Below are 24,327 nucleotides of genomic sequence, written 5' to 3'. Positions count from 1 at the left end.
ATTGTAAGTGTTGCTATTCTCCCAGTATATGGTGAGAGTTGGTGGTACTTTTTGTATGCAAAAAGCACAAACCTCACCTGTCATTGTGACATCTACAATCATCTTGGGCTAGTAAAAGCTGATCCTTTTTCATTTTAAAATCCTCTTCTAACCCCTATGTTTGAAGTCATCATGTTGAGCTCTCAGAGGCTTAACATGAGAAGCTTTGGGTTGGACCAGTTGTTTCTGAATATAGGTAGAGGCATGGATAATTCTGGACAGTATACACCACTGCCCAACTGTGATCTCTGTCATAACCTTGCCATCTTTTTTTAGGTTCTTTTTTCTCATTACCAATCATTATTGAAAAATGAATCAAAGAGGTTTGGTATAATGAATCAAGGTTCATAAATGCTACTTCTATGTAGATGACACGAACATTCATCTATACTTCTGTCTCATTGTGATTGTAATTCTTGGGAGTAAATTTTGTTTATTCCTTAGGTAATGCTCTGATGGGTGAAAGTGGAAATGACTGAGGAAAAGGGCAGATCCTCATGAGCATATTGATTTATTAAGCAACACACAAAAATTACCCCCAAACCAGGACACCCTCAATTTGGGTCTGGATCCCAAATACAGAAGAGGGGGACTTTTATAAAAGCAACTAATAAAATAAGACCAATTAATTAAATGGAAACACTGTAACATTAGGTAATCTGATTTCTATTTAGATGAAAAAATAGAGACATTTCAAATTGGGAGGTAGGCTGAATGGGTCAAAGTCTCTTAATTTAAAAAAAAAAAGAGTCCCACTCCCCCCTTCTGGAAACAATGAAAGGAACAGAGAAATAATAACTGTTAGATACAGATGTAGGGCCACTTTTCATAGAAGACATTTGGATTTCTTAAGATGTATATTTTTTGAGAACATTTGAATCAATATCTGCTAATAACATTTCTTGTCCTAAGGATCACAAACAGCTCATAGAGATGCTCTAGTTTTCCTGTCACACAGTCATATGTTTGAACAATACAATAACATTTTCTTCCGCCTCCCCAAATTGAATAAACTTTTCTAACAATACAGAATCTGAACTAGACCTTTAAGTGATTAGAAAGGGAGGTGAGCTCGTTTAAGAATTGAGTCACAATGATCAACTATGTTTAGACTTAGCTTTTTTCTCATCAATACAGTGATGGAAAACGCCATACATATCCAGAGACGAAACTATGTCATCTGAATACAGACAGAAACATACTATTTTCACTTTTTAAATTTGGTTTCATTTTTTTCTTTTCATTTTTTTTTCTTCTCATGTCTTTTTCCCCTTTTGTTCTGATTCTTCTTTCATGATATGACCAATTCGGTCATGATATGACCAATTAAACATGATTGTACATATAAAACCTGCATTATATTATTTGCTGTCATGGGAAATGGGAGGGAAGGAAGAGAGGCAGGGGAAAAAAAAGGACTCAACATTTTACAAAGAATCAACATTGGAAAGTAAATTTTCATGTACTTGGAAAAAGCCACAGATTAAAAATAAAATAAAATAAAATAAAAGAATTGAGTCACAGGATAAATTCAGCATGATTCACTCAATTCCTAAAATTAACAGCTTGCTGTCCTAATCCTCTCAGTTTGCTTACTGCTATATTTTGGGTGTTACATAGTCTTTAAGATGGATTAACAGCATCCGTGTTAATTATTTTGACTGGCATAACTAGTCAATTTTGCTTCCTATCTCTGGGACACAACATCTAACTGATCACTAGTACAAATACAAGTCAATGAACATTTGTCCATTCAAATTTGAAGTTTAGTTCTATAAACAGTCTTTGAATGGGGGGGGGCAGGGTATCTGCAGCTTCAGAGCAAAGAAACTTGGCATCTATGAAAAGTAGTGTCACTCAATCCTTTATGAGTGAAGGCAGTTGATTTCTGATGACCAGGACTCTCTAGGCATAATAATTCTCAAAAACCTTTCAAGTTAGTATGAGTATGCAAAAGCAAAGGGTTGACTCCTATGTTTTATATAATTCCAAACTAGGAACGTGACATTTCTTACCACATCTTTAATAGTTTGTTTATTTTTAAGAATCTATTCCACAATCTTCAAGTGACTTCAAAGGGTTTGGAGTATATTGATATTTCCTGACCTGTTTTTGATTCTTTTAAATCATATATCCATGAGTTAGATCATTCATTGGTTTTAGCAATACTAGTAACCTTTAAATCCTAGGGGTGGGAGTAAAGGGAAACCATTCTTTAATCTCAGAATTCTTTGAAGTTAGTCATTTTAGTAGAACTGCTTTTATTTTTTCCAGTGAGTGATCTCTCTCTCCTGTGATACTATATGGCCTACATACTTTTTCAAAGTTTTGCAAAAGCTATCACTTGTCAGTCAACAATTTGAGACCAACTTCTCAAGGTGATCTAATAATTTTATAGTCTCCTCTTTGTGCTCTTCCCATGTCATTCCAAAAACAATGGGATCAGCAGGTCACACAAATCCTTCCAAATAATTCATATCTCTACTATTTTCTCCATCAGCTGTTAGAAAATGGCAAGCAACCCCTGAGTTACCTTGAGGCATATTCACAAACTGGCAAGACACAGTTGAGAAGTTACAGAAATTCTCTCTCTCTCTCTACATAAAATCCAACATCCCAAACCATGAGAATCTGGATTGAAACATTGCAAAGCACTATAGTATTCACACATTGTTGTTATTATTATCATCTTCCATTTTTGCTCCAGTCCTATAAGCAATGAATGAAGGACTGCTACTGTAGGATACCATTAACCTATAGATTATGAATATGAATTTCCTAGTAAATGCTTGGAAACTAGTACAGTACATTCTGTGAACTGACGTTCAGATACACGTACCTCACACCTGTTGTGTGAGAATATACTTACTCATGTCTGAGTTCCCACCTAACCTTTTATTCCATTTTTTTGGAGGGGAGGGGAATGAGATTCATCAGAGTGAAAGATCTGCTCTTCATTTTTGAAGGGCTACTGTTCTCATGATGGTGACTGCTACAATTTGTTTAGATTTTTTTGCCATAATCTTCAGGGCAAGTTGTATGATGATTCAAATATGCACATATATTGGAGCTATGAAAACCTGAGTTCAACCTCTATCTTGTACCCTTGATAGCTGTGACTCTGTGCAAGTCACTAAACCTCAGTTCTATTTGTTTCGGTTTCCTCAGCTATGAAATGTGGATGATAATAACCATCACCTCCTAGGTTTGTTGTGAGCATCAAATCAGATCATACCTATTAAATATAGACACAGAAACACACACCTATGTGATCAAGATAATTCTGCGAGTCACTGAGCCTGGCACATTGTCAGTAGAATATAAATGCTTATCCCTTATATTCTCTTTTCTCATTAAAATGTGAATTTCTTAAGAGCAGGGGTCAACATTTTACTTTTCTTTGTATCCCTAGGAAAGTCTTGATAGATGTTTGCTGAAATAATTCAAAAAGGCACTTTAAAGTTAATCATATATATATATGCCAAATATGATTCATCTTTATTCCTTCAACTATCAAGTACTTAGTCCATTCCTGCGTCATCTAGTGAGGGAGACAACAAGGGGGGGAATTCAGGTTCAGATTTTCATAATCCTAAATTCAAATACTATCCATTACATCCATCTGGTCATTCCATCATATTGCCTCTTAAAAAATCAAAAATGTAAATCCAAACAACACTGAGGTACCACCTCTCAGATTGGGTTAGTAAGAAAAGAAAAGAAAAGAAATATTGGAGGGGATATGGGAAACATGGACAATAATGAACTGCCAGTGGAGTTGTGATCTGATCCAACCATTCTGGGGAATGATTTAAAGCTTTATCCAAAGGGCTACAGATCTGTACATACCTTAAATCAGATCCCAGAGATATCCAAAAAGAGGAAAAGACCCACTTGAATAAAAATATTTAAAGTAGCAAAAAATTGGAGCAAGTTGATTTCAGAAAAACCATGAAAAATCTTATAGGAACTGATGCAAAATAAAGTGAACAGAACTATTGTTATGATGATACACTGTGAAGGTCTTAGCTATAGAGATCTAAGGCAGTTCTGAAAGACTTAAGATGAAAAATGCCATCCACATTCCAGAAAAAGAATTGATAGAATCTGAAAGCATAGATTTTTTTTTAACTTTCTTTTTCTTTTTTTTTGTCATATTTTCTTTAACAGTATGACTAATAAGAAATTGTTTTTACATCTCTTTCTCAAGAAGGAGAAAGTGAGGGAGGGAGAAAATTTGGAACATATTTTGAAACTTTATTTTAATGAATGTTAAACACTGTCTTTACATGTTATTGTGGGAAAATAAAATGAATTAAATTTAAAAATGAATTGTATACAGCTTTTCAAATGACTCCTAGTGGCTATCTCTTTCCATGGACCAAATTTATAGGCTTCCCTAGTTGCTTTTCTTCTGCCCCCAATGACAGAAGGAATTACTGACTAAAAAAGTCCCAAGACAGACAAATATAATATCACTCAAGCATGAGAATGAGAATGTTCTAGCAGGGCTTTCTGTACATAAAATATTTAAGTTTGTTTTAACTTTTAATATTAGTTATAAATTAAAGCATATGATGCCTTTCTTGAAACATTTGACCTTTAATCATAACTTTAGTTGATCATTTATTTTTGAAATTATAAAATGGGGGCAGACATACCAAGTTCTCTGGGTACTTGCTGGAAAAGCCCATGAGAGTTGTAGATAATCTGGTTATAATCCTACTTTAATAAGTCAGAAAGGGAACCAAGACTGGCAGTAAAAGGGGTACAGAGGCAGAAGGCTCTGGAACAGGGTAGAGAATGGAACAGTAAAAGGAGGCAGGGAGCTTGGGGAAGAGAATGGGAAGAGGAGGAGGGAACAGGGGAGAGTGGATTGCTATGTCTCCAAAAGGAATAAGTGAAATGAGATTTAAAAAATTTCTTGTCTGAGGAAGATAGAGTGTCTTGTTCTTTTCCTCTACTACTGTTACTTTCACCTTGAAATCTAGACAGGTTGAAGGATTTTGCTGTGTAAGATGCTATGAGGAAAAGAGGTACATGAAACAGAATCCAGTGGGTTAATATGCTGAATTGGATGAGCAAGTATGGATAGGCAAGTCCCACCTTTGGCTAGAAAAGGCTCCCTGGACATATATAAACCATTCAGAGAAGAATTCTGCTACATTGGAAGGAGTTAGCTGTAGGGGATATCCTATGTGGGAACAGACAAAGTCTGTCAGGGAAAGTGGAGAATATATTGGTCAAGAGCAAAGTGCTGTAATATGTCTTTTGCTATAGCAGGATTCTTTACTATAATACTATAAGGCTGGACCTAGGAGCTAAGATTCAACCATTTCAAATGCCTGTGGAATAAGAAAAATGATTTTCCTAGAAGTTAAGTATGTTCATTTCAAGTCTCCTACTCAGCAAACTCTGGGGGATTCCAGTGAGAAACCATTCCTGATACCTCTCCCAAAATACTACACTTGCACACACACACACACACACACACACACACACACACACACAGCATAAATGTGTAAACACATCCCCCTTTAGGAAAACAATATATATCTATACAAACAGAAAAACTGTATTTACTTATATAAATCTATTTTAGGGTCTATATCATATGTGGTTTTTATAAAATACTTATATATATAGGTATAGATATAGATGCAGTGTGTATATTTGATAATCTATGTCTATATACGCATATAGAAAAAAACTTTTATGTGTATATTGTAAAAATATGCACAAAACTGTTTATATGAAGAATAGTATCTATTCTCTCCCCACCCCTCCTTTTATTTTTTAGGTTTTGGCAAGACAATGGGGTTAAGTGGCTTGCCCAAGGCCACACAGGTAATTATTAAGTGTCTGAGGTTGGATTTGAACCCAGGTCCTCCTAACTCCAGGGCCAGTGCTCTATCCACTGCACCATCTAGCCACCCCCAACCCCTCCTTTTTTAATACAAATAAATCACTCAACTATTTTCTGAGCATGCTATTCATACCTATCCATGTGTGTAGATTAGAAGACCTTTGCTTCATGCTAAATCACATCCCCAGCAGATGGTTCTTAAACTGCACTGTCAAAGGACTGAGAATGGAATACAGACAGCACAGGAAGGGAACTTCTACCTTTGTCTCCTTGGCCACTGTCCCTTTCTGGATTATGGAGTCAGAGGTCTTCAGAAAAAGAGCCATAAATAGTGAATTTTGAGCATGGGCTAAGTTTGGCAAATGTTACCTTTGGACATGAAACAGGCAATCATTAGGTGGGCAAAGAGCCCAGGACATTGGTACTAATGCAAGGTTGTTTCTGGGGAGACAGTCTGGGGGGGGTGGTAGAACACAGCAGGGAGGAACTTATCCCCACTTGCCATCTGTTAGTTTGCTATTTTAATTATTCGTGTTAACTAGGTGCTAAACCCTGTTGTCTCTGTGCTGATGAGAGGCTGTAAGGGCATTCATGTGAAAACCACCAAAGCTGGATCTTATTAACCCTCCTATAGTATAGTCCTATTCAGGGGATTTTTGGTGGCCCCTTCTCTATAACTACATAACTGGTAGCTGTAAGAGGGCTGTATTTTTTTTTCCTTCTTAAATGACAAGAGGGATGTTTTTAAGACTCTGATTGACAGGAATTCTAGGCAAGAAGCTGACCAAGGTAAATTATTAGAGAACTGACTGTGGAGTTATTAGTTCTTAGAAGCCAAGACATTTATAAAAGATGTATCTAATCTAGAAGTATCAGAAATAGTTTTGTTTTTTGTTTTCCATGCAGGGTCCTATTTCTGACAGTGTCAATGTATTTGTTCTCATATAAAAATATAAAAAATCCACTTTAGATACTTCTTGTTTGATCCTCAGAAAGTCATTCAATCTCTCAGAGCCCCAGTTTCCTTTTCTGTTAAAATGGACAACATAATAAGGCTGTATGTCATAGCAGATAAAGAAATGACTGTGGAGACATAGGTTCATATAGGACACATACTGGCTCTGTGACCCACGGGAAGCTACTTAATCTTCAGTGATCCATGTAACTCTCTAAGGTCTAGAATTTGCAGAGCAGTCGCCAACCTACAAGAGTAGAATGCCTTTTCTAATTGGGAGACCTAAATATTAATGATATCACAGGTGTAGTTTAAGCAGTAAAAAGATCAGAAGTAATGGTAACCTCGATCTCATACAACTGTAATGATTAAATGAAATACTGTATGAAAAGTGCTTTTTATAATCTTTGAAGTAACTTGAGCTGCTCTTCTTGGAGCCATCATCCTAATAATTGTATTAGTACAATCCTGCAGCAATTCCTAAGTGGAAATCATGATTTAGCCCCTGACCCAACCTTTTACACCTGGAAATCTCAGTTATTCCTTATTAAAACCTTGAATGTTATTAAAATTCACATCACCAAGATTAACTTGGCATTTAATAAACTTTGCCTATCATACAAACCATCAACCCCAGTAACTTGGCCATGCTTCTAATCAGTGACATATAGAGACATACAACAGTGTTCAAACTTCAAAACTTAAAGCAACTATGTTTTATTATATCATATTCTTTGCATCCTATTCTGTTTCTTCAACATAGACTATAGGGATGTGTGAATGGATCTCTGTAACGGAAGGGATATGAAACAAATATTTTTGAAAGACATTTCATTTTTTTTACAAACAGAATCTAAATAAAGATGACATCATCCTGACTGCTCCCAAACCAATAACCTTGCCTACAATTAAAAAACAAACTCTAAATATAATTCTTGGATGTACCATGAAACCCAAGGACATTCCACACATGATCATGGTTTACTGGCTATTCTATTGAAACAACTATTGAATTTTCAATTCTCATTTCCCCCCTCATAATAAAGATAACAAACACAAGGAGATAACAAAATAATTTCACAATATAAAGTTCCCTAACTTTTTTTAATATGAAATGATGAGATAAATTCCTATCTGATTAGAATCTTAAAAAGGAGCCTATTGAGATTCATCCTCCTCCCCAAACTGCCAGAATAAAACTGAGTAGGAGTTATTTTTAAACCAAGAGAGTATATTTCAAGCATACCAAATGAATTAGATTATCTTCCTTTAACTACAAATGTATATACCCAAATAAGACTCACCCACAGACATGTAAGCCATACACAAAGAAGATAAAGATAGTAGGAGACTATAGGAATCTTTTAATACATTCCTATCATTTTGTGAATAAGGAAACTAGTAGAGAAGTCAGCGTGTCCAAGGTCACTTACCATAGTAAGTGAGACGTCCTCTAGCAACATTTTTCCCCCTTGAATTTTCAGCAATACATTCATATAAACCAGCATCTTCCTGCTGAAAATTTGGAATTTCCAGCATTCCATTTGATCTCCTCATTTTAATTTTACTGGAAAATGGTAATCCATCACTTCTTCTCCAATTGATTTGAGGCACTGGACTAAAAAAAGTAGATTGGGTGTTATTTGACCTTCTAATATCAGAAATTAGAGAGCATTTCACATGAAATCTTCATATATGTTTTGAATGACTGGAAAACTGTCTTTCCCCCTTGTCCAATACTTCTGGTATTAATGATAAGAAGATATGTGTAAATTGTATTTTGATAAGTTTATAAGAAATATATTTATGAGCTTATAAGAAGGTTTTTTTATGAATTTTAGAAATACTTTCTCATGTACAGAAAACCTGAAAGGATGACAACCCCATGTAAACACTACAGTATATAAGAGAAATGAAAATATAAAATGTGGACAGCAAGTAAAGCTTGAAAAATTGGATGAGTACATCAATGTTCTTCCAAGTGCCTTTTAAGATAAAAACTAAATAATTTTCATGCAATACTTTGTTTTGTTTTTGTTGTCTCATCACTGTTCTTTAGATCTATGGAAACATTCAATGAAGATGAAGATCAAACATTTAGGAAGTATCATCTTAATCATTCTGGTTAGATTAATCAGGAAACTACATTAAAAATACTTACTTTCCAAGAGCAAAGCATTCTAACTTCACTGTTGATCCTTTGGCTGCTGGAAGCGTTTCTGGAAATTGAACTTCTATTTTGGGTTCATATTCACCCATTACACCTGCAAATCCACAGTAGAAAGTTAGTAGTATTACATCTCTTTTTCTTATTATTTTGAACACTTTGTGAATTCATGTGTGAAAGTAATATAATTTAATAGAATTGAAATTCCTTGAGAAGAGTGATTCTTTTTAATTTCCATTTTGTTCTGCTGATACCTAGGAGAGTGTCTTGTATGCAGTATTAGTACTTGGAAAAATGTGGGTTGAATTGAATGAGGACTAGACAAATAGAAGATAAATATGGATATAAAGATATAGAAAGATTATAGATGTAGTTTTATAGCTAGACAGCAAATACACATATAGATAGATGATAGATAATATAGATAGATGAATGGAATATTTGCTCTCTACTCCCTGTCCAGTGAATTTTAAGGTTTAGAACTGATTAGGAAAAAAAAGAGAATAGATATTTTTGTTCCAATAAAAAAAAAAAACAACTTTTAAGTTAGGGATTGGGAATTTGGAGAAGCTAGGTTATTTTTTTCCCCCCAAATCAATTATATACCATGCAATCAACTAATGGAATAATAGATTTAGGTCCAGAAGACAGCTCAGGGATCTAGTCCACTCGTTTCATACATAGATCAGGAAAATGAGCACAAGTGGGTGAGAGCCAGTCTCTGAACCCAAATCCTTTGGAGATGAGAACAACTTCTTCCTTCTACTTCATGCTTTCTCTAATTTAGATATTCAACATTAAGCACAAATCTAATTTTAAAAATTATTTTGGAGGAAGTTATGTTCTTAAATTTTCCAAGAGAAAGAGATTTTAAAAAGAACTCGTTTTTAACTTTAAGTAATCACAAAATATAATAATTTATTATGACATCCTCCATATATATTTTCTAAGAAATTAGCAGTAAGTTCATTAATTTTAATGACCTTAGTAGAATGTGTAACAATTTTGAGCTCACTAATGGCAAGAGAAATAACTGTTAAAGGTCAAATTCAACCACTGGCACAGTAAAAGAGCTGTCCACATTCTTCTTTCTTTTAGTATCATCCCACTAAGGCAAGTAAATGTGTGTTTATTAAAGCTCTATTTTTTCCTCATTGCTAAAATTTTATTTAAGATTTTTGTACCAATAATTATTAGGTAGATTGGTCTTTAATTTTCTTTATCTGTTTTGGCTCTTCCTGGTTTAGGTAGCAACACTATGTTGGTGTCATAAAATGAATTTGGCGGAACTCCTCCTATTTTTTAAAAATGTAAATATGAAGTAATTGGTCCTTAACTGTTTTTTAGAATTCACTTGTAAATCCATCTGGACCTGGAGACTTTTGCTTAGGGAGTTTATTATTGGTTTTTCACTTTCTTTCTCTGAAATAGTGTTATTTAAGTATTTTGCTTCCTCTTCTGATAATCTCAGCAGTTTGTATTTTTGTAAATATTCATCCATTTCACTTAGGTTATTTAATTTATTGGCATAGAATATGGAAAAGTAGCTCCACATTATCTCTTTAATTTCCTCCTCTTTGGTGGTTAGCTCACCATTTTAATTTTTGATACTAGTAATTTGGTTACTTTTTAAAAATAAGATTAACCAAAGGTATATCTATTTTATTGACTTTTTCATAAAACCAATTCTTAGTTTTATTTTTTAGATCAATGGATTTCTTGCTTTCAATTTTATGAAACTTTCCCTTGAGTCTCAGAATTTCTAATTTGATATTTAATTGATGATCTTTAATTTGTTCTTTTTCTAGTGATTTTAGTAGCATACCCGATTCATTGATCTCCTCTTTCTCTAATTTATTCATATCGGCATTTAGAGAGATATAAAGTTTCCACTCAAAACTGCCTGGGCTACATGCCAAAAATTTAGGTATGATGTCTCATTAGTATCATTTTCTTGGATATATTTATTGATTATTTCATTACTTGCTGTTTGATTCACCCATTATTTGAAATTGTTATTTAGTTTCCAATTAGTTTTTGATTTACCTTTCCATGACCCTTTATCACATGTAATTCTTATTTCATCATAATCTGAGAAGTGTGCATTTATTATCTCTGCCTTTCTGTATTTAATTAAAAGGTTTTTATGCCCTAGTATGAGATAAATGTTGCTATAGGTGCTATGTACTGTCAAGAAACAGTTATATTCTTTTCTATCCCCATTAAATTTTCTCCAGAGGTCTATCATATCTAAGTTTTCTCAAATTTCATTTACCTTAAAGTATTGTTTATTAAAGTACAATAAAAGATATTTTTGACTGGTTGTTGAAACATTTTCACACATTTGGTAAAATGAAATTTAATGCTAAAATGAAATTTCATTCATGACTTGAAAGGGGTTGAAAGGTAGTCCCCCAAAGACTCAAAGTATTGCTTACACAAAAGAGTCTTGGAAATGCATCAGATTATTTGGGGAATTCCCACTCATAGAATTCCATAGAAGGAACATCGATGATCTAATTATGGTTCAGTGGAAAGAATACTGGTTTTTAAATTGGGAGAAACAGTTCAAATTCTGACTGACTCTCTGACCCTGCTTGACTTTGGTCAAGTCAGTCTAATACTCTGAACCGCAGCTTCATCACCCATAAAATAAAGATTGTTGGAATGCATGATCCGAGGTGTCTTCTAGCTCTAAATCTAGAAAATTTGATATTGTTTTTTCTCTCCATTAATGTAAATCATAACTTTCTTCCCAACATCACATCTTGGGTAGAACTTTTCTGTCTTTATATTTCTTTTTCATAGAGGAAATAGGACAGATTTTATTTCTAGATGAGAGAAAAAAGAATTCTTTTTTTCCCATTTAGTTTTTCTCTTCATTTTTTTAATTTTTGCCAAGAATTATATTTCTGTAACAAAAACTTACCGTCTGTGCGTAAAACCAAGGGAGTGGGCGAACCTAGTACTCTGTTGTTTGTAACAGTACTAGTCACAACACAGGTATAATTTCCTACATCAGATGGTTCCACTTTGGCTATATACAGGTGTCCTGTCTCCTGAGAAACAAATCGTCGGCTATCTTCTTGCACAAATGATGGGTATTCGTTGAAGATCCAAGCATATGAAAGCTCTAATTTTGATTTTGAAGCAGAAAAAAAAACTGATTTCAATGAATGAGGAACTCGTGAGCATTTGTGAAGGTAATGTATCTGTGCAAGAGCTAAACATGGGGGTAGTTGAGTTTTCTTGTGGCCTTTTGCCAATTATACAACATAACTAACACATATTCATTTTACAAAGGGGCTGAACGTTTTTTAAAGTGTTTATGTTATGAATTGAACAATCATTGATAAACATGAGTCAATATTTCATAAAAGATAATTATATAAATTGTGAACTTCTATTGAATATCATTGTAAATAAAGGGACAGAACTTTTATGAAGCACTTACCATGTGTCCGACAGGAGCAGCAAATGGGGGGAAAATTTAAGAGAATTTTGGTCGTGGAATGAGGTCGTAGACTCATCTTCCTGGTTCAAATCTGATCTCAGATAATTCCTAGCTGCATAATTCTAGGAATGTCATTTAACCCTGTTTTTATTGCTTTCATTATCTGTAAAATGATCTAAAGAAGGAGATAGCAAACCACTCCCTTACCTTTGCTATGAAAACCCCAAATGGCATCATGAACAGTTGGAACTGGAACAACTGAACCACCACAAAAATAATATGCTAGAAAATATACTAAAGTTTGGGAATACAAAAATAAGAATTCCTTCATTCTAAATGATGAGAATAATATATAAAAGAGAGCTTGAAAGGGAATGGGAAAAGGGGAATTGGTTTGGAGATACAAGAAGTGACCAGGATGTCTAATTCTAGGCAAGGTATATCAAAAGATTATTTATCAGAGCTTTGCCACACAGGAGCAGAATGCAAGTTGTGGAGAGAAAGGTCATATGATGTCAACATGATCAGGAATCATCATCATCATCATCATCATCATAATAAACTATTATTATTATTATTGTTAGTAGGAGTAGTTGTAGTATTAACAATAATAATTTAATTTCTTGAATATGGTACTTCAATTTAGTTTTACAAAATACTTGCCATATTTACCTTACTTGATCCTCATAATAAGCTTGTAAATTAGGTGTTATTTATTAACTCTGTTCTACAAATGAGGAAAATGAGGCTGAGAAAGGTTATGCAGCTTATCCAGGTTCACATGGCTTGTATATATATCTGAGGGAAGATTCAAACTTCATTCTTTTAATGGCTACACATTATTTACTTTTTATCCTTTTCTTTTAGTTAAATTTATATTATGGTATAAATTTTGTGATATACATCATTATTTGTATATTAGTAGACACATAATTACAAACAAGTCTAAAAACATCTATTTGTAGAAAGTACTCAATTATTTTAACTAACAGAAGGGTAGGATTAAGGAAGTTTGGATATGACTTGAAGAATCACATTTTTCTGCCATGGGAATGGGACTTTAAGAGCTAGTGCATTTTTATCAGGCTTAAGTAAACTGTTCCATCTTCCCCCCAAAAAATATTTTTCCATAAATATGCTGAAAATCAAAGTTCCCAATGATGCACTTTGACTAGAATAAGAGGCAGAAGAGCATGGGTAAGTGTTGCCTCCCAAACATACTAATTCTGTGACCACAACTTCACAGACTTAAAAACTTGAAAAGAGCTCAGAGACTATATAGAGTACAATCCTCATTTTAAAAATGAAGAAACCAATGATTGAAGGGATGAAATTGGTTGAAAGTCACCCTTTTCCCTTAAAAACAAACAAAACAAAGTAAAAGCAAAACCCTCAACAACAGAGTTTATTGAACTTACAAAGGCCACATGTTTTATAATAAGAATTTATGTTCTGAGAAATTTCATGATCAAATTCAGTTCCTTTTTATAGTTTACATTAAATCTAACCTAACATTTCATTTAAATAATTAGAATAATTTCCCTCATATGCTGCAAATATAAACAATCATTTGGAGATAAAAATAATTTTAATAATATGTGATTTCTTAAATTTTTACAGTTTTCAGGATGTAATGTTAACATGACTAGAGTTAAATTGCCCAGAATAAATTTTTATGATAGTTACAGCCTGCAAAGAGAAATGCATGCATGTACACATGTTTGAGTATTGAATATATGTACATATCAAGAGACATGCCCAGAGATATGCACATGCATGGGTATATCTTAAATGATTCCAAATTTACAATCACTAATGTATTACTAGAACCTATCTCTTAATATCATCTCAATATTATATTTAATATTACTAGTGATATATTAAAATTGAAAAATGTGAAAAATACTTTAAAAAAACTTATACCAAGACTAAGTACTAAATCCTACTTTCTCAGAAATAACTTGATAAATTACACTATTCCTTTAGGCTTATTCCTTGTAGAGTCACTTAAGAACAAGGATAACTAATTTAACATGAAATATGTCACTCTGGAGATACATAATGTTCCTGGAGATACATTAATACAAGTACTGGTGACATTTAAGGAGCTACTTTGGCTCGATTATAAAACTTCATTCTGAAGGAGAGCTAATCCTTTTAAAGTTTTCTTGAAGAAATTTTAACAAGTAAGATTGCATTTATTTGTTTGTTCTTCAATCATGATTATGAAAGCAGTTTAAAGTTATAACTAGTCAAAACTATAAACCAGGAAAAATGACAGGCAATATTTTGAAAGTTATGTGATCCAAATGCATCTAGATGAAAATGGTTAAAACCAATCCCAGAAACTTAGGTTGAATAATAATTACATAGTATGAATTTTCATCGATCAACAAATATTTATTATATACCTATGTACTAGGTCCCCCTGCCCCAGCTCTCTCTCTCTCTCACTCTCTTTCTCTCTCTGTCTCTGTCTCTCTCTCTCTCTCTCTCACACACACACACACACACACAAACAGGTGTCTATTTTTCTATCCTCTTTTATCATCTTTCATTTATCATGTTTACCACCTCCCATCATCCTGATTCATTTCTGACCACTGGACCCAGATGGCTCTGGAGGAGAAAGTAGGGTGTATACTTAGCTCAATACCCTTCCTGCAAATCCAGTTCATATGCTTGTCATGGCATCCCTCCCCAATGTCATGGTCTTCTTTGAGAATAAAGGACAAACATCATCATCATCATCATTTATTATCATGCATTTATTATCTAACTTTGTATCATTTATCAATCTTGCATTATCATTTATCATCTGACATCTACCCCTCTATCATGTGTCTGTCACCTTGCTATCCATCTTTTGATCATCAATCATGTATCTCTCATTTTATCTATCCATATATCTTGATATCATCTATCTAACTATCCATGTATTTTTCATCTCTCTTACCTAAACAGTTACCCACACAAATGGATATTAGTCCAGCCCCTTTATTTTAGGAAGAAGAGTTGGCTCCCAGAAAGGGAAATGATATTCCTCCAGAGTAAGTATCTGAACTAAGATTTTAAACCCAGAAGATATACTTTCATATTTTCCACTCTTTCTTCTTTACCGCTGCTCTGCCTCTGGTAGCGTGAATGTGCATACAAACTTCTTCATCAATCCAGTTCTGTACCTTGTCTACAACTTACATCCTTAGGCACTTGCCAAGAATATGGAGAGGCTAAATAACTTGTCTGGTGTCACAAATTCAATATATGTCAGAGGTGGGTTAGGAATCCATGTTTGTTTATTTTTCCTGGCTTTGAGGCCAGTTTGTCATAATAGCTTTGAATACATATCTATATCTTTTATCTATAGTTATATATTACCAATATCTATGATCTATATTTATTCTTCCATCCATTTATCTATTTACCTAATTAGATAAACCAAAAGATAGGTGGAGAGATAATTGTCAGCAACATACACTTGCACTGACTGTCAAAGATTTACTTGCAAGTAGGCTATTTAGATCCTGCAATGAACTTTCCAGAGAAACAGTGTTATAAATAATGAATGCATCTATAGACCAACCCAAAAAATTCTATTATTCATACTACAGCTGAACTGAAGTTGTCTGTAAATTTTGAGTCCTGAATGTAATCTGATAGATTATATATCATATATATATATATGATATATAATCTAACAAGAAGGAAATTCTTCCTTTCTCAAGAGTACAGAAGTGACCACAGATGCACTGTCACTCTCCTATCCCTTTGTTTGCCACTTCTACTCCTAAAACTCCCCATTAGAGATTTAGTGTCCTTAAGCTCCTTGAAGTCCTACCCTGAGGACTGCAAGCTAGGATTGCCGAAACCTCTCTATTTTACAGAATTCTCTCAAATAAAAATTCTTCCTTTTGTATACCTTACTATAGCTAGAGATTAGAAGGAAAGCAATGGCAAATTAATTCATACTGAATAATTGATTAACTTTTGTTGGGTTATTTGTATATTTGGAAGAAGAAAATTACTAAGTCAAATACTTCTTTAACTGGTGAATTTCAGGCACTAATTAGTTGAGGTTAAACAAAACCAGAGAGCAGTGGGATATGTGGGGACAAAGTACACATTTGCCTGGCAATCTGGCCTCTTGGTCATGTTCCCTGTGCTGTACAACTTCTGTCCTCTATTTCTAAGTTCTTGAATTATGAAAAAAAAGAAAATTTCGTAAGATTCCCTGTCAAATCACAGCAGAGACTCCACTGAAAGAGGGAGATGTTGAAGCATAGCTGGAAAAGATTTCAAAGACTCTGGATTGCAATTCCCTCCTTTCAGAATTATGGAACATATCATAGTATGAAGTTAAATGACTGGCCCAGACTGTCCAGGACAGTGGTTGTGGATTTTGAATGGGAGTTCTCTTATTCTAGTAAAAAGGTGCTCTTTGAACTACATTCTACAGGAAAAAGAGACCATTTTAAAGCATCCATTTTTGGGGTATGTAGACAATCATTGAAGAGAGACAGAGCCAAGATGGTAGACTTAAATCCATCAAGCTCTTCCCCAAACCATTCCAAATACCTTTAAATAATGACTCTAAGTGAATTCTAAAGTGGTAGAACCAAAAGAAAGACTGAGTGAAACAATCTTCCAACTAAAGAAAATTTGGAAGATTAGCAGGAAGGGTCTGCTGCCCTGGGCAGACCATGCTGGAGCAAAGTGACCCCAGTCACCTGGGAACAGAAAGCTGGGCAAATGGGTCAGTGGAAGCAGAGGCAGTTTCCACACTTCTCAGCCCATAGATAGGCAAGGACAATTTGAAAGGTCAGGAGGAAAGGTCTGTCATACCAGGGTGAGAGTGGAACCCAGTTCAAGGAAGACCTCAGTAGCACAGACTCAAGCCTAGGAGACCAGGAACAATACTCAGAAACCATTGAAGCAGCAGCAGCTTTCAGAGTTTTCAGCCCATGGATGTTAAGACGTTGCAAGGACATTACAGGGGTCTCTTTGCTAACACTGGTTAGGACTCTGTTGCTTTGTCTATACTCAGATCTGGGTCATGGTCCCAGGAAGAAGAGAAACAGTTGCACAACACAATTTACTGCCTAAGCAGAGTACGGACCCCCCCACAATTCCCAGAGACCAGAAAAAGACCAGGAGAATAGTCAAAACCTCTCCTTATATTATAAGAACTTGGAAGAATTAAAAACTTGCAGGCCCCTAGAAGAATCTCTGAAAATAGTTGCAAAAATTCTCAAAAGCTTGGGAAGTAGGTCTCCACCCTGGAAACAGGGCTCCACATTAACAAAGAGTTAAAATTAAGTCATAGGCTAAGAAAATGAGCAACAGAAGAGAAAAAATCTGACCATAGAAAGTTTGGCAGAAATTTGAAAGGTAATAAATTCAAAACTTCTATATCCAAAGCCTCCAAGAAAAATAGAATTGGGCTCAGGGTATACCTCAAAAAAGGATTTTGAAAATCAAGTAAGGAAGGTAGCAGAAAATTCTGGAAGAGAAATGAGAAGGATGTGGGAAAATCATGAAAAGTGAATAAGCAGCTTAATGAAGGAGATACAAAAAATACTGAAGAAAATAACATCTTAAAAACCAGACTGGGCCAGATGGGAAAAAAAAGAGTTTCAAAAAGAAAAGGAGGAGAATGCCTGAAAAACCAAAACTGGTCAAATGGAAAAGGAAATACAAAAGCTCACTGAAAAAAATAAATCCTTAAAATATAGAATAGAGTAAATATAAGCTGGTGTCATTTTGAGAAATCAAGGAACAATAGAACAAAACCAAAAGAATGAAAACCTAGAAGAAAATGTCGATTATCTTATTAGAAAAACAACTAATCTGAATAACAAAACCAAAGGAGAAAATTTAAAAATTATTGAAGTACCTGAAAGTCACAACCATAAAAAGATCTTTGACATCATTTTTCAAGAAATTATACTTAGGTATATATGTATATCTGTGTATGTATGTCATGCATAAATTTTATACACACACACACACACACACACACACATAATTTCCTGTGATAGAATGTAAAGCCCTTGAGGGTAGGACTGTGTCCACTCTTCTCTTTCTATCATCACCATCAAACAATGCCAATCATATAATAGTTGCTTAATGTATATTTGGTGCTTGATTGATTGTAGAAATTAAACTATCCCGAAAAATGTGTTATCCCCAAGGGCGCTATTTGATAAGTTGAGCTCCTTGCCAGATTCAAATGTGTATTGGTAAGCAGATTCACTGTGCTCTGCCAAAATCCTCTGATCTAGTTAAAAACGAGCACCTCAATAGTACCTTTTTCACATTTAATAAAATGGATGTTTTGGTATGCAGATGGAAAATAGATGCCAAACCCTAGTTGTCAGTAGAGTGTTCTCCTCCTTTATCAGACTGAACTGTGGGCATTTTTAATGACTTCAGTGGTAGTAAATAATATTTTACTTTTAAGTATAGTTCAGGTAAAGAATCATACAGCTCAGGGGAGTGCTAATTGGAGCCAATTATAATTTGATTGACCTGCCTTGCTATTAAAATGGCATGCAAAATTTATACTGCCCTTGCAAAATGGAAATTTTTTCCTTAGCATGGATGCTCACACTAACAAATTCAAAGGTAGTGATTTATTATTATTATTTTTTTGGATATAGTTCTCAAATCACCTCTTGGGACCCAATCCTGGAGGGAAGGTTTTCAGCATAGCAAATGATACAAGAAGTCTGTTTATGGGCAAGGTTATAGAAAAACTGTTAAAATATTTAAGGTTTAGCAAATTAAAAAAAATCAAAATGCAAAGGACCTTTCTAATTAAGCCTAATTTTTTAAAAAAAATGAAAATTTAAACTAGTTTCTTTGCCAGTGTCACAAAATCTCTGGTCTCTCTCTGTTATAGTTTATATAAAAATAAAATGAAGTCAAGTGCCAATTTCCACTGGTAAATAAGAAAGAGGGATGTCAGGTGTAGAAGCTTCAATACTTTCAAGTCACTAGGGGCTCATTTACTAAACACATCAAATGATTCCTCAGGGGTCGGGGAGGGTAAATGATTCTCTGAAAGAAATTTACTTCTGAAGTGTAATCGAAATTGAAATAAAGAGTAGAGTTTCATGAAAGAGATCTAGCCTCTGACTTCTAACCTCTTCTGAATTTTCTTTCCCAGAGCTCAAAGAAATCAAAATGCAATAAAGAACATAACCTACATTGTTGAAATAAATAAAATTTCCAAAAAACAACCTGACCTTTAAAATATGCTGGGTATCTGAATATTTTATCATGGTTTGTGTCTGAAATAAAGAGGAAACATAAACTATCCCACGAGGAAATCAGTCGTCAAACATAAGCTGGTCTTTGGAACCTTGAGGGGGTTGGTGGGTGATATCTCTATTGTGTAGGCACTAAAGAATCCACAGGAAACTCTTGAGGGGGTCCAGCTTATGCCAAATAAATACAAATCTGCAGAGTTTTCTCAGGAATATGACACAAACAGTAATCACAAAGCAGTATTAGGTTATTTCAAGAACTTTTGTTTACTCACTATAGAAGAGACACATGAATATGGCCTCAGGGAAAGCTCTACTCTGAGGACTCTGAGTTCTCAAAGGTTAAGACATGGAAGCATCACTAAGCTGGAAAGCATCAGGTGAAAGGGGTCTTTTGTGCATATAGGCTGCTTCCCCTCACATTTCAAGTTCTTGCTTTCCTTGTCCTACCCAGGCATTCCTTTCCCTTAAAAAAACTACAGGAAATCTTGCTCTCTCTGATTATTTTTCTTCCTTGAGGATATAATTGCTCTCTCATCACATTCAATTTGGATCAATGTATACCATGGAAGCAATGTAAAGACTGGAAAATTGCCTTCTGGCGGGTGGGGGGGAGGGAAGCAAAATTAGGGAAAAAATTGTAAAATTCAAAATAAATAAAATCTTTAAAAGGGGGGGAAAACTACAAGAAATTAAGAAACTTGGCATCCAGACAGAGAACCAGACTAGGCTTTTTTTTTTTTAATAATTCCTCAATGGGAGGAAATCAGAGGGGATAAAACCAGAACTCAGGACTCCAATTCCACAAATATTAGTACAAAAGACTACAAACCAAGTTAGAAGGCACTTCAAAAAACCATCTAAACTAAATGATTTGGAGGCACTTCAAAAACCATCTTGTCTAAAGAAATTGAGATTTGGAAATTGGTGAGCTTGGGAGAATCAAAAGGATTTGCGTTTAAGTCCCATTTCTAACATTACTTTTGTGATTTTGGGAAAGACAACTCAACTCCTTGGGCTTAAATTTCCTCATCCATCCATCCATCCATCCATCCATCCATCCATCCATCCATCCCTCCCTCCCTCCCTCCCTCCCTCCAAACATCTATCTAGATATGGATGGGAGGTATTGGGATTCAGTGTGCAGTTAGATGGTACAATGGACAGAGTACTGGACAGGAATCAGTAAAATCCATTTTCTTGAGTTCAAATCCTGCATCAGACACTTTCTATCTGGGTGACTCTGGGCAAGACACTTAATGTTGATTGCTTTAGTTTATTCATTTATAGAATGAACTGGAGCAGAAAATCGCAAAGCACTCTAGTGCCTTGCTCAGAAAACTCCAAATGTGATCAACAAAGGATCAGATGCTACTAAAAGAAAATCAACAATTGACATGGGTTAGATGGCATCTGAGGCCCTTCCAGTTCTAGATCTATAATCTAAAATGATTTTCCCAAGGTCACTCTGGTAATAACTATCAGAGGTAGAATTTAAGACCGAGATCCTCAGTCTTCGAAGCTAGTGTTCTTCCAACTGATACCTCCCAAATGAGGCAAAATTGAGTAGATAGAATATAAGATTCAGTTCAGGATTCAAATTCCACCTCAGGCACTTGCTCTCTGACCCTGGGACAAGTCTTCTTCCGAGCATTTATTTCCTCAGGAAGGATGAACTTTATGACCTCTAAGATTCTTTCCTCTTCTATATTGATGATGCTATATTTGCTTCCAATGTTTTGTCAGATTTTAAAAATGCCAGTTTCCTAGATATATCCTTGCTGTCTCTCCAGAACACAGATTGATTTCTTCTGAACAACTATTCCATTTTGCAAATATTCATAAGAAATAAGAATCAGAAGATTAGGATTCAATCTCTGGTAATGTCATCAACTAAGTGATTTTGGACAAGTCACTGAATCTCTTAAGACCTTATTTTCTTCATCTTTCAAATGGGGAGGTTGAACTTAGCTTAAACTCTAATGGTCAATCCAACTTTTAATTGAGGATTCTAATATCTTGAGAACTTCCTCTGAATACAGCAACTTATAGGCACAGGGATAAGCTTCTATGTCCATCTATTTTTAAATCATCTACATTGAGAGAATATCCCAAGGAATCTCAAATAAACTCAGAGCGTCAAAAGAAACTATAGGCAATTATGTTTCTTCCTCATGTGCCACAAATAGCCAGTTTCCTGGAGAAATCAATCTTTCAGCATAATTTGAGTATATATATATATGAGTGTCATTGACAATCTGATGAGCTACTTAAATATTTCTTCAGAAAGAGGATCTGCACCTAGGTCTTCAATTGTTTTTAGCCCTAACAACGCAAGATGGCTGTATCCAAACACACAGAAAGATATGTGATCTTCAGCAGGGATGAACAAAGTGTTATGATGAAATTCAAAAAAGATCTGGGTTCTAACCCCACCTCAGATACATAATAATTTTGTGATTTTAGTTAAGTCTTTTAAAATCACTATGCCTTCATCTGCTCAACTGAGAAAATGGACAGGGATGAATTTAATAGCTTCTAAGAAACCAGTTCTATATCAATGGACTTGTGAAATTATGCATTCATTATGTCTTACTGTGGCACAACATATATATATATATATATATATATATATATATATATATATATAGTTCTCTGTACTATTCATTATCTATTCATTTCTTGCCTATCTTACCCAGAGATATTCTACCATTCTAAAAAACAAAGTCTTATTCCATAGTATTTTTTAAGCATCTGAATATTTCCGCTAGTTTTGTTTATTCTGGATTTGTTGCTTTTCATAGCAATGAGTCGCCTAAAGAATAATACACTCAAAATTCTATTTCAGAAAATATTCTGTATAAAATTTTAAAATACAGTGAAAAATGAAAAACAAATAAAAAGAAGGGGTGAAATAATGAAGATTAACTAAACTCCTACGTGAACCCACTCTATATCTGTTAGAACTGAAAGTCCACGAGGGCAAGACCGTTTTGACTTTTGTCCTTAAATCTCCATCACTTAAAGGCACAACATCCAACATACAGGGGAGCTAGTATCTCAATTTTACAGATGAAGAAACTGTTGCTAAATAATTTGTCCAGGGTCATAATAACTAGTAAGTATCTGATGTTATATCTGAAGTCTGATTTTCCTGACTCTTAGCCCAACTTTCTAGCCAATTATAAAAAGCTGCCTCAAAGGTGAAACTCTGCTGTAAAAACTATTCCCTTGCACTAAAAGAGGACCAGTAGTAGATTTTTATATACTTGGAAAGGCTTTGCAATGATCTTTAGCTGACTTTGGAGAGAGATCAGAAGTGACTTGGCTACTGGATGACAGTACATATCAACATTGTCTTCTAAGATTTGGAATTTTGTGACCTTGCGAAAATCAATCATTCTCTTAGCTCATTTATAGAACAAGCATAATTAAGAAAGTTGTTTTGAGACTAAAAAGAGATATCCACAAAATTCTCTGAAAAACTTGAAGTGATATATAAACATTAAGCTCTTCTCACTATTGTTACTGAGAGCATTCAGAGTTTTTCACCATTCAATCCAGAGATTGAATACAAATCTCTGTGGGTTTCTTAAATTCTTAATTTCTATTTAGAAGAAAGAGAAGAGACTGGAAAGGAAAGAAGGAGAGAAGAGAATAAAAGATGGAGAAGGGAAGGATGATCCTTTTATTAGTTCAATTCCAAACATTGTTATCCATGTAAAGACTCATCCTATCTTGTAATTTGAATCTGTGAAAGTTAAAACCAAGTTTAGAGAATTATGTCTCATATCAAATTGATTCATAGAGAAGGGAAAGATGAAAAATAAAACTAAGAGCTAAATAATGTCTACATTGAATCCTTTCAAAATAGTTAGGGTTTGTTTTATGTTTCAGCTCTGGTAGAATTGGAAATTAGATGTGAATAAGGGAAATCTTGAAAATAATATTTACAAGTAAAGAAACATTTCTTAAGCCTCCAAACCTATTTCAAGTCCCTAATCTGTCTCAAGTTCTATGTATCCTGTGTCAGAGATTCTTTTTTCTTCTAAAAAGCAAACATATTTACTTTTACTGCTTCTTCTATTCTAGATTATAATTCTATCATCTATATATTTATCTATTTATGCAAACACCTATGTATTCCAGAATACTTTTAAATGAATATTATACACTTAAATGAAAGTCACTACATTTTCCCAATTCAAAATTATAAGACAATTTCCTTTCCTTGCAGATTTCTATCTGTCTGATCCCATAAAAAAAAATACAACATAAACCACCTTCTCTCTTCTTTGAAAATTTACTGAATGAAGCACTATTTGGGGGGGGGGGAGAACAAACCCTAAAAGGAAAAAAAATCATGGCTTATTTTCAACCAACATCATAAAAAAGTATTTTCTTCAAAGCCATGAATATAGAGTTGTGACTTATAAGGCCATTAGATCCCAATTCACTCTGAAGTCTGGACAGCTGGCATGGGCATCTTCCAATAAAATTACCAGTTGAAACTGACTATCTCAACTGACATAAATACTCACTGTCTTTGCTTAGATGTTCAAAGTGCCCAACTTATCC

The 24,327-nt window shown here is 34.3% G+C and overlaps 1 protein-coding gene across 1 annotated transcript in view; it reads right to left on the bottom strand.

The window, feature by feature from the left end:
- The window catches only part of CNTN3 (contactin 3), a 378,875-nt gene that overhangs the window by 129,394 nt on the left and 225,154 nt on the right, over positions 1–24,327 (bottom strand). Inside the window, exons 5-7 of the mRNA XM_074198709.1 lie at positions 11,957–12,160; positions 9,022–9,124; positions 8,294–8,478 (exon numbers count right to left, since the gene is read on the bottom strand). Of these exons, the coding sequence (XP_074054810.1) occupies positions 8,294–8,478; positions 9,022–9,124; positions 11,957–12,160 (492 nt within the window). The remainder of the gene's footprint in view (positions 1–8,293; positions 8,479–9,021; positions 9,125–11,956; positions 12,161–24,327) is intronic.

The sequence above is a fragment of the Macrotis lagotis genome, chromosome 8 (genome assembly GCF_037893015.1).
Source record: "Macrotis lagotis isolate mMagLag1 chromosome 8, bilby.v1.9.chrom.fasta, whole genome shotgun sequence".
NCBI classification, from domain to species: domain Eukaryota; kingdom Metazoa; phylum Chordata; class Mammalia; order Peramelemorphia; family Peramelidae; genus Macrotis; species Macrotis lagotis.
Note: the sequence above shows the minus strand (reverse complement) of the source record. Positions and strands in the feature narration are given on the sequence as shown.